General features: G+C 51.0%; 1 protein-coding gene across 4 annotated transcripts in view; it reads right to left on the bottom strand.

The window, feature by feature from the left end:
- Positions 1 to 3,819: 3,819 nt before the first annotated feature.
- NINL (ninein like) overlaps positions 3,820 to 11,331 on the bottom strand; it is a 112,797-nt gene continuing 105,285 nt past the window's right edge. The window contains exons 20-23 of one of the 4 annotated variants that reach the window (XM_060078183.1): positions 11,108 to 11,221; positions 8,177 to 8,338; positions 6,832 to 6,945; positions 3,820 to 4,728 (exon numbers count right to left, since the gene is read on the bottom strand). In XM_060078183.1, the coding sequence (XP_059934166.1) occupies positions 4,510 to 4,728; positions 6,832 to 6,945; positions 8,177 to 8,338; positions 11,108 to 11,221 (609 nt within the window). In that variant the 3' untranslated portion in view covers positions 3,820 to 4,509. Of the gene's footprint in view, positions 4,729 to 5,362; positions 5,976 to 6,831; positions 6,946 to 8,176; positions 8,339 to 10,098; positions 10,177 to 11,107; positions 11,222 to 11,331 lie in introns of those variants that run through there. The other 3 variants (XM_060078182.1, XM_060078185.1, XM_060078186.1) reach the window with 3 other exon arrangements.

Raw genomic sequence — 11,331 nt, 5'->3', positions numbered from 1 at the left:
GTGGATGTGGGTGCTGCTAGTTTTCTTTCTTTTTTTTTTTTTAATTTTTAAAATTGTTTAAAAATTTTTTTTATTTTTTTGGCTGTGTTGGATCTTCGTTGCTGCGTGCGGCCTTTCTCTAGTTGCGGCGAGCAGGGGCTACTCTTCGTTGCAGTGTGCGGGCTTCTCATTGCAGTGGCTTCTCTTGTTGTGGAGCATGGGCTCTAGGCATGCGGACTTCAGTAGTTGTGGCACATGGGCTCAGTAGTTGTGGCCCGCAGGCTCAGTAGTTGTGGCACACAGGCTTATTTGCTCCACGGTATGTGGGATCTTCCCGGACCAGGGCTCAAACCTGTGTCCTCTGCTTTGGCAGGCGGATTGTTAACCACTGTGCCACGAGGGAAGTCCCGCTGCTAGTTTTCTGAAGGGCTAGGCCTAGTACTGAACTAGTACCATTTCTGCCAAATCCAGTCAATTAATACAGTCATAGGCGCCCAGATTCAGTGAAGAGGCCACGTGAACCACATGAAGGCAGAATGAGAGGCCCCACAGTCAGATGGGGTGTCAGTGTTCTGGTGTCTCTTTTTAGTGGTGCTTGTTACTTTATTTCTAATAGAAATGTTCCTTTTAAAATAGCATTAATACCTACAGAACCATCTCAGTATGAGTCTTCTTTGGAGAGAGATGTTGATCTTTGATGAATTTTTTATTTTCTTTAGTTTATGGTCAAGTTTTCTACTTTTTCTTAAGCAAATTTCAGTTAATCATGTTTTTCTAAATATTTTATTCTATATTTTGAAATGTTTTGAGGAATTGTTTTCTTTTCTCTACATATGGTCATTCCTAATATGTATTTGTCTTCCCTTTTTTGTCTTAGTTATGTAACTAAAAGAATTATCTGTAATGATAATGCATTAATCTTTTAGGATTTAGAGGAGGAAGATGTAGATTTCAGATGATCTATTGCTTTTCACAATTGATAGTATTTTTGGATGAGTTGAATTTATTCTGTTTTGTAACTTTAGAAAAAACAATGTTTTCATATAGTACAAAATGTCATAGCAAAGAAAGCAGCCATCTGCAAGTCAAGGACAGAGGCCTCAGGAAAAACAAACTTGCTAATAACCTTGATCTTGGATTTCTAGCCTCCAGAACTGTAAGAAAATAAATTTCTTTTGTTTAAGACACCCAGTCTGTACTATTTTGTTTTGGCAGCCCCTGCAAACTAATAGAGGGTGTTAAATACCTTTTGAGAAAAAAATCTGTTGTCTTATTGATGGACACTTGAACAGTTTCCATCCCTTTACTAATTTCTAATTTCTTCATTGCTTCGTGGGTAATTTCAGTTTCCAAATAGTTGGGATTTTCCAGATGTCATTCTGGTCTTGAATTCTAATTTAGAAGAACCTACTTTTTTTTTTTTTTTAATTTAGTGGAGTAGAATTGATTTACAATGTTGTGTTAGTTTCAGGTGTACAGCAAAGTGACTCAGTTATACATATACATGTATTCATTCTTTTTCAGATTCTTTACCCATATAGGTTATTACAGAGTATTCAATAGAGTTCCTGTGCTATACAGTAGGTCCTTGTTGGTTATCTATTTTATGTATAGTTGTGTGTGTATGTTAATCCCAAGCTCCTAATTTATCTCTCCACCCCCCCACATTTCCCCTTTGGTAACCATATGTTTGTTTTCAAAATCTGAGTCTGTTTTGTAAACAGAATTTGTATCATTTTTTTAAATTAGATTCCACATATGAATGATATAATGTTTGTGTTTCTGTCTGACTTACTTCACTTTGTATGATAATCTCTAGGTCCAACCTTGTTGCTGCAAACGGCATTATTTGTTCTTTTTTATGGCTAATATACCATTGTATATATGTACCACATCTTCTTTATCCATTCCTCTGTTGATGGACATTTAGGTTGCTTCCATGTCCTGGCTATTGTAAATAGTGCTGTGTTGGGGTGCATGTATCTTTTCAAATTATGGTTTTCTCTGGATATATGCCCAGGAGTGTGATTGCTAGATCATATGGTAGTTCTATTTTCAGTTTTTTAAGGAACCTCTGTACTATTCTCCATAGGCTTGTACCAATTTACAGTCCTACCAACAGTGTGGGAGGGTTCCTTTTTTTCCACACCTTCACCAGCATTTATCATTTGTGGACTTTTTGATGATGGCCATTCTGACTAGTGTGAGGTGATACCTCACTGTAGTTTTGATTTGCATTTCTCTGATAATTAGTGATGTTAAACATCTTTTCATTTGCTTTCTGGCCATCTGTATATCTTCTTTGGAAAAATGTCTGTTTAGATCTTTTGCCCATTTCTTGATTGGGTTGTGTTTTTTTTTGACATAGAGCTGCATGAGCTGTTTGTGTATTTTGGAGATTATCCCTTGTTGGTCGCTTTGTTTGCAAATATTTTCTCCCTTTCTGTGGGTTGTCTTTTTGTTTTAAAGTTTCCTTTGCTGTGCAAAAGCTTTTTAAGTTTAATTAGGTCCCATTTGTTTATTTTTGTTTTTATTTTCATTACTCTAGGAAGTGGATCAAAAAAGATATCGCTGCGATTTATGTCAAAGAGCGTTGTTTTGTTTTGTTTTTTTAATTTATTTTTTGGCTGTGCTGTGCTGCTTGTGGGATCTTAGTTCCCTGACCAGGGATCGAGCCCAGGGCCCATGGCAGTGAAAGAGCTAAGTCTTAACCACTGGACCACCAGGGAATTCCCTAAGAGTGTTCTGCCTGTGTTTTCCTCTAAGAGTTTTTACTCTCTGGCCTTACATTTAGGTCTTTGATCCGTTTTGAGTTTATTTTTGTGTATGGTGTTAGAGAGCGTCCTAATTTCATTCTCTTACATGTAGCTGTCCAGTTTTCTCAGCACCACTTTTCCCCATTGTGTATCCTTGCCTCCTTTGTCATAGATTAATTGACCACAGGTGCATGGACAGAAGAACCCACTTGATGGTGTTGAGTCCTCCTGTCCAGGATATGATCTTCCCATCTTTTCCAGTGGTTTAAGGTTTTTCTCATTCAAGCATGTACAGTGACTGTACAGATAGATAGTGGGGAGGTGCAACAGCTTCAGGACAGCAGTTGCCTCCAGGAAGGTTGAATGCAATAGAACAGGGACTGCGCTTTTATCCAAAATGTTGTAACAATGTTTTTTTTTTTTTGCGGTACGCTGGCCTCTCACTGTTGTGGCCTCTCCCGTTGCGGAGCACAGGCTCCGGACGCGCAGGCTCAGTGGCCATGGCTCACGGCCCAGCCGCTCTGCGGCATGTGGGATCTTCCCGGACCGGGGCACGAACCCGTGTCCCCTGCATCGGCAGGTGGACTCTCAACCACTGTGCCACCAGGGAATCCCATAACAATGTTTTTAATACATCTGAATATTTATGTAATACATATGAATGTTTCTTATGAAACTATTTTTCTGTGTCTTTGAAATATTTTATAGTTTAAAAAATACTTAGGGGCTTCCCTGGTGACGCAGTGGTTAAGAATCTGCCTGCCAACGCAGAAGACACAGGTTCGAGCCCCGGTCTGGGAAGATCCCACGTGCTGCAGAGCAACTAAGCCCATGCGCCACCACTACTGAGCCCGTGCGCCACCACTACTGAAGCCCGAGAGCCTAGAGCCTGTGCTCCGCAACAAGAGAAGCCACCACAGTGAGAAGCCCACTCACCACAATGAAGAGTAGCCCCTGCTTGACACAACTAGAGAAAGCCCAAGCGCAGCAATGAAGACCCAACACAGCCAAAAATAAATAACAAAAAAACACTTAGAAATCAATTTGAATAGAAAAGGACTTTTATTGCAAATACAGTGACTCTTCATATTACAGCAGTTTATTCTGATAAACCAAATGGCCATAATTTATGTATATTTTGGATATAAAACTATACTTTTTTTTTTTTTTTTACATATAATATACTTTCCAGTGTGATGACACTTCAGTGAGGAAAAGATTGCATTCACAATAGAAACCATCCTCCCTGAGTCCACAGCCCTAAAATAACGAGCACTGTCCAAACATCCCTGCAGTGGAGCTGACCCCGACAAAGGGGCTTCCCCTCCTCTATCCCTCATCGCCAGTTGACAGTCACAGGCAGTGAAGCATTTCTGGAGTGTCTGTATCCACCCACTATGGAGAATGCCAGTGACTCAACCAGAGCAGCAACAGTGAAATGGCAGAACTGCAGAGCCCTGACTTTGCATTTTAGTCTCTGTAACCAAGGTCAGAAGTAAAACATCAAAACTATTTTACCATTTACCTTGCTGAGAGCCCCCATAACCTGTTTCACTAGTAAGCAGCAAATTTAGGAATTTTACCTAGGGACCACTAAAAAAATATATAGTCTTTTCCAACATGTCTGTTTCCCCAGCATCTGGCACATAGTCGACCTTCATTAAATGCTTGTGGGGCGAACAGAGAGTCATAATCCTCATCTGTCCAGGGGTGTGCGGCCAGTGAGCCATAGAAGTTATGGCATCACAGTGGTTTACTTTGAAAAGATGTTCTTTCAAAATGAACTCCAGGGAGAAAAGCAGTCTACACAGAGAGATGCTGAAGCGATCTTACTGAGTAGTTTGTTGAGAGCTCTAACTCTTTCTTCCAAGAATCGGGATTTTTTCTCAGCACCTCGTTGCTTCTCTTCAGTGACCTGAAGCGCTTTCATTAGGTGAGCATTTTCCACATAGAGCTCCTTGACCAGCAAATCAGATCGTGTATTCTTTTCAAACTGGACAGGGGAGAAAGCCACACTGCACTGTGAATCTAACGCAGAAATGCCACGCTACCAGCTTGCCCCTCCCAGTCTTCCACGTTGTTCAAACCACAGTTTGGGGATTCTTAACAAATTGGAAACAAATATTGGATGTAATGACAATTTTTGTTATCCTGGCGGGAGAGAGGAAATTGAGAATCTGATGAACTATGTGGTAGAGAAAACTTAAGCCCATTTTGCACACATTGATTTTTACCATAAAATGAAGACAGAGACCAAAATCTGTAGGCCTCAAAAAGAAAGGAGGGCCTCCCTGGTGGCGCAAGTGGTTGAGAGTCCGCCTGCCGATGCAGGGGATACGGGTTCGTGCCCCGGTCTGGGAGGATCCCATATGCCGCGGAGCGGCTGGGCCCGTGAGCCATGGCCGCTGAGCCTGCGCGTCCGGAGCCTGTGCTCCGCAACGGGGGAGGCCACAACAGTGAGAGGCCCGCATACTGCAAAAAAAAAAAAAAAAAAAAAAAAAAAAGAAAGGAAATTGTCAAGAGTACCCAAGATGTTTGGCTCATCTCAGTGTGCTCTGCAGGCCCATCCCGTCACCCAGGACACAATGAGGCACTGTGGTCACCACACACACAGCAGCTGTAGGGGCTTCAGTGATGGGAACACAGGCCACACTAGTCAGGATGCTAAGACACGGGGGTCCCAGATTTGCGCTTCCTGAGTCAGCACTGAATACGTTCACTCAGGTAGTTAACTGAGCAGCTCCGTTGGCCAGGTGCCGCCCTGGCAACAGCCCTGCTCTCACAGGGCATGTATTCCGATGGAAGGAGACAGACCAGAACCAAGCACGCAGTGTTGGATGGTGGGACTGGTGGTGGACCAGTGTCGGGTGGTGGGACCTGCTAACAGAAAACCCAGGAGGGGACACACAGCTGAGACTGAGGTGATCAGAGAGGGCTTCTCTGTATGTTGACATTTGGACGGAGATCTGAATAAAGCACCAGGTAAGTCCGTGAGGCTGTCTGGCGTGAACATTCCACGCAGAGCTGGCACGTGGGGATGACAGGAATGGCCAGGAGGCCTGTGAGGAAGTCAGAGCTGCGCTGCTGGCTGGGCAGGGGCCCAAGGGGAGGGGAGTAGGTCCTGCAGAACCTCGAAGGCCACTGTAAAAACTGCCTTTTGCTCAGGGATGTGGAAACACTGGAGGTTTCTGAGCGGAGGAGGGCCAACACCTCCGTCACATTGGAAGGTGACTGTTGCCGCTGAAAGCACATCAAAGGAAACAAGGACACCAGCTGTTAGGACCCAAGAGCTGGGGGCTCTATCCAGGATGAGATGGGAAGGGGTCCGTCAGGACGCCACGGTTTTGGACTTGGGCGGGCAGGTGAGAGCACAGACAGCTCTGAAGGGACTCCCGTAAAGAGGAGCGGAGAGCTGGTAGGACCAGGGCTCTGGAGGGTGGTGCTGAGACAAGGCTCCAGAGGAGCGGGGGGGCTGAGGCGGCGGGGAGGGGACACAGGCACATGCATTTCTTTGGGCACTTCTGGTCTTCCAGTGAAACAAGCGCAGAGCACAGCTGAGGGGAGAGGTGCTGGAGGTCAGAGACAGGAGGGAAAGGGCCCACCGGAGGGGGCAGTGGGGGCGAGGGTGTAGTTGGGACAGCTCCCCGGCCACCCCGGCACCTCCACGTGCAGGAGCCTCAGGATTCACCTGGGGTTTGGGTTGAGGGTTTGCCGGGAGTGACTGGGGGAGTCACCAAGTCTGACTGCTGGGAAGGAACGTGAGGACCAGGAACACAGAGGGTGGGAGGATGGCCATGCCGGCAAGGGAGGGGCTGCAGAGATGCGGGGGTGGTCAGGAGTGGGTGGCCTGCACAGTGACGCTGCCCGGGGACCTGCAGCTCCGGATGCCGCAGATGAGCCATACTTGACGGCTGTGTAGGAAAAGTATTTCTACAGGTTCTCATGCTTCATTTCCTGTAGCTCCAAGTAGAACTTCTAGGGCAGCAATGGCCTCTCCCCTCTCCCCCTCTCAGCGATTCCACAGGACGTGGGGTTCCCTTGGGCTACGTCTCCCTGATCAGCCACTTGAACGCCCAGACGAGGCGTCCTCACTCACCTGCTCCTTCAGCTCACACACTTTCTCTTGGAGGAGCGCTTCCACGTTCTTCAAAATCATTTCCACCTCCTCCACCCGCTCTTCTGCGGCTTTCAGCTGTTTTTCATGTGCTTCCTGCACAAAAGGAGGTTAGAGACGAACACTGTACATTTTAAAAAGAATCATCACGGGTTTATTTACTTTAGAATGGAAGTTCGCTGAAGTGTGCAAATCTGAGCGTGTGGATAACCTTTCATCCGTAGAGGGATGGTTAGAAATGTCTCACAAGCCACAGAGCTGCATTCCTCATTGAAGTCTAAGCAGATCAGCAGACTGCTTTGTGCTAGGATTTGTCCTTTGAGTCCTAAATGACTCAAAGGTGAGTTTCCCCAAACACGTTAGTCTTTCTAAAGGATTTCTGACTAAATTTCTTTGTTGTGTCCATAATCTCTCACAGCTTAGCTGTCTCTCCAGCGTAACGTTTTTGCATAATGCTGAAATGCTATTCTTCGTTAGAACTTGTTTTACAAACGTCGAATTTCACCCACCTTTGCAGGCTTGCGCCAGTTCCTCCCTCGCGAAGGTGCCTCACCCTCTGGCCCCCCCACCCCCACCTCACGATCTCTGAGGAACAAGATGTGCCCCGCAGGCTTACACTTTAAGGTGCTCACTCACTGGTGGCTGAGAGGCTGCTTTGAGGTGGGAACCGCTGCCACCAGAAGTTGACAGAAACGGAAGCACAGAGAGGTTAACTGGCCCGAGGTCACTCGGCTGGGGTGGTGCAGCCAGGATCCAGATCCCTGCGTGCGTGCTCTGAGCCACTGTCCTGCTGCCCTTTGAGGCTGCGACTCTGCCTCTATGTGTCTAGACGCCTAGGTCAGCACGTGGCACACAGCCGGGCTCCCCAAGTCTGTGCTGTCACTGCGCTGACCTCTTGTCCAACCGCCCCCCACGCCCTGGCTACCTTTAAACATGCGAGCACAGCCCACCTCAGGACCTTTGCACCTGCCTGTACTCTCACAGGGCTACACAGGCAGGGACCCTGCCCATCGCCTCCCTCGCGGCCCCTCTATCACCATCTTTCAGGCCTGGAAGCAGGGACCGTGTGTGTGGCCGTGTGGCTGGCTGCAGACACGTGCAGCCCGGAAGACAGACTGGGGGGCCTTCTGGGTCAGCTACTCAACGCCCCCCAGTTCTCAGGGAAAGTTGGGTCCCATAGCTTCCATAAACCAGTCCTCACGTAGTGGGACATCTGCGGGGCCATCTTCCCCTGGGCACCTGGGCAGCTTTTGGCTAAGTCACCAGAGAGCCAGCCTTACCCTCCCCGTCACCCTCGGCCGGCCCCCGGGCCCCTGTCCTCACTTACCCGTTCCTCCTCCTGGAGCTGCCGAGCCGCCTGCCGCTCCCCTTCCAGCAGCTGCTGCAGCTCAGCCACGCGGCCCCGAGGCACCATCTGCTCCTGCAGCTGCTGGACCGCGTGGGCGTGCTGGGACCGGGCCAGCCTCAGCCTCATGGTGGCCCCGTACAGCTGCCCGGGGAGAAGGCACCCAGTGTTGGGGTGACTGCCCAGAGCTACCGGGTCACTACCAGACACAGAAGACTGCATCCCTACCTTTAAGGTCACCCCACAAGGGAAGTGTCTGCAGCAAAACCCACGATTCCTAAAGAGCCCGTTCAGCTGAATTCTGACGCCCAAACTCCATTCAGCTGTTGGCGCTTCTGCACAGCGAGAGCCAGGAAGCCCTGCCTGTAATCCTCCACGTGACCTCCCACCGGATTACGTAACCTTCTGTCATGTTTACCTTCCGGGTACATTACTGGGGTGTAATTCCTTTAGTACTGTGACCCACGCCAGCTGTGTACGGCAGCCTTCCTCTAAGTGAAGAGTTCACGGTCCTGACACCTGGCTGCGGCCGGGGTCCCAGAGGTGGGCTACACAGTGATCAGCGAGGGGCTGCGAGCAGGTGTGGATGGACCTCAGCACTCGCTCCCTGGGCACAGAACCCACTGGGTCGTTGGTACCAAGCTGTCCAGAGCCTGGCCACTTCCCCTGACGGACCACCTGGGAGGCCAGATCTCAACACCACTTATATCACTTGGACTCTGGCGGCTTCGTCTGGAACACACAGAACTTCCCTCTGAGACCCCACAGACAGGAGAGGCAACAGCTCTGCCAGGGCTCCTGCCGAGGGCAGGTTGCAGAGGAGGGCGCCGGCCACGCCAGGCAGGAGCGAGGCTGTGAGCCCGCAGCCCCACGTCCCTCACTGTCCCGTGTCACTGCGTGTCTGAGGGGCCACCCCAGGCGGTTCTCCAGGACGGGTGCCCCCAGAGACACACCCGTACACACGGGGCCAGCAGGGCAGCTACCATGCTCTTTGGGATGAAGAGAGGGGAGGACAGTTCTCACACACCCTCCACCAGATGTAGCCTCCTCCCGCCTTTCGAGATTCAGACGGCCACTCTGCAGTCACTCTGGCCCGTGTCTGAGCCCCCGCCCACCCAAAAGGGCTCTTCACACCCCCTGCCCAGGTTCCACGCCGCCTGCTCTCCCCTTGGCTGGGTGGTACATCAGCACCGCCCAACTGAGTGCCCCGAGCCCCCTCCTTGTGAAGTGAGGTGCGGGTGGAGGCTGGGCTGCCTCCGGAGAGCCCTGCTCAACTGCCACGTAAGAAGGGGGACGTCCCCAGGAGAGCAGTGGGGCCACTGCAGCCGGGAAGCCAAGGCCTCCGCGTTCTGGATGCCGGGGCGGGGCAGCGAGCCCCTCAGACAGCAGCCCCTCCTGCCCTGAATCCAAGCTGGACCGGCAGAATGTGGGGAAGTGATATTCAGAACTCCTGGGCACCGGCCTCAGAAGCCCAGCCACCTGTATGCTCTTCTGGGGGCGCCTGGTTGCTGCACCACGAGAACCCCATGCCGTGGAGAGGCCGGTGCGGGTGCCCCAGTCCATGGGACCCCTGTAAGTGCCCTCTTGGACACCTGGCTCCCCTGCTGGACCTCTGACCTTGAAACCACTCATGGTGCACCGGTGGCCACTCCCGCCCTCCCCCGTGGCTCTGTGTGCACCTCACCTCCGCACACCCAGAGGGTCCCTAGGTGCCCTGGAAGCTCCTTACTTCCCTTCTCCACACTTTCATCCAGGTGTGTTTCATGGGGGTCCTCGTCTAAATCACAAAAGGGGACGCCAGCTCATGTCACAGCAGCCTGATTAAGTGCAGTATCTCCTGCCTGTGACGGCAGCTGAATGTTGGGCATCCCAGCGGGCATGGAAACCTCTGGCAGCCCAGCCCTCCTGCCAGCAGACGGATCTGACTCCTTAGCCTCGAAGGCTCAATCTAGTCCAGGCAATTTCTCAAGGTTCCTCTTGCACTAAAAACAGAGAAGGGAGCCCCCAGTACGTGGCGGCACCTCGGGGAAAGTGCCTGCTTACACCGGGGGGCTGAGCCCACAGGAGCCTGACAGCACCTCGTAAGGCCCCGGTGGGGGGTCCCACACCCAGACTGACCCCTCTGCAGCCCCGGGCCATCTGAGAAATGACTGTTCACACCAGGTGACCACAGCCAAGTCCAGGAGTCAGGCCAGGGGCCAGCTGGGGAACCTGGTATAAAGGCTGGGCAGAGGCGTGGGGGTTAGAGACCCTCTCCCACGGCCCTTTTCCCGCTGCTGTACCCTGGCCCTCCAAGCACACCCCAGGTCTGAGTCCACACTGGGCCCGTGGCCCTCAGGGCACCTCACCCCGTCACCTCCCTTCTCCTGCTCGAGCTCCTCAGAAGAACCAGCCCCGTGTCCCTGAACCTCACGCTGTCAGGCACCCGCCGTCCCTCCTGGGCCCACTCTGCTCACATCTGTGTGTCCCACACCGCGAACTCCCTGCCTCCCGAGCCTGGTGCGTGCTGGACAAATGCTGCGGCAGGAAAGCGGGTGGAACACCCACAGGTATGTGACACCTGGGCTCCACTGGGGGCGCGGAGCTGGGTCACCTCAGGGGCTGCTCTGCCCTGTTGGCCTGGACCTCAGAGGCCACCTGCCACGTTCCCTGGCCCCTCCATCTGTAGAGGGCACACCTGGAGGCACTGCTATGGCCTCCTCCCCTCGTGAGGAACAGGCACAGCTCTTCACGTGGCTCACTCGAGTTCAACCCGACCCTGGACTGAGCCTGACTCAGTCCTGGGCCTGGCAGGTGCCCAACTAGCCAGGTGATCTGACGCAGACCAACGATGCCCCTGGCTGGACTAGTCCCAGCCAGGCTGTCAGAGGCAAGGCTGACCCCTCCCGGGCCGGGACCACCGCGCACACCCACCTGGTCCCGACTCTCTTCGAGGGCCTCTCTCAGCTGTGACTGTGCCAGTCTCAGGCTCTGCCGTTCCTGAGTCACGTGTTCAAGTTCAAGTTCAAGTTTTTGGATTTGGTTATCCTGTTTTTAAAAAATCAATTTCACAAGTATAAGAAGTATCTTAGCAATGTGATACACGTTTAATGCAGAAACTTCAGAAAAGCAAAAATTACAAAATTCAACTCATCCAT

This window comes from Mesoplodon densirostris, chromosome 16 (genome assembly GCF_025265405.1).
Source record: "Mesoplodon densirostris isolate mMesDen1 chromosome 16, mMesDen1 primary haplotype, whole genome shotgun sequence".
Taxonomy (NCBI): domain Eukaryota; kingdom Metazoa; phylum Chordata; class Mammalia; order Artiodactyla; family Ziphiidae; genus Mesoplodon; species Mesoplodon densirostris.
This window is presented reverse-complemented; position numbering and strand designations above follow the sequence as displayed.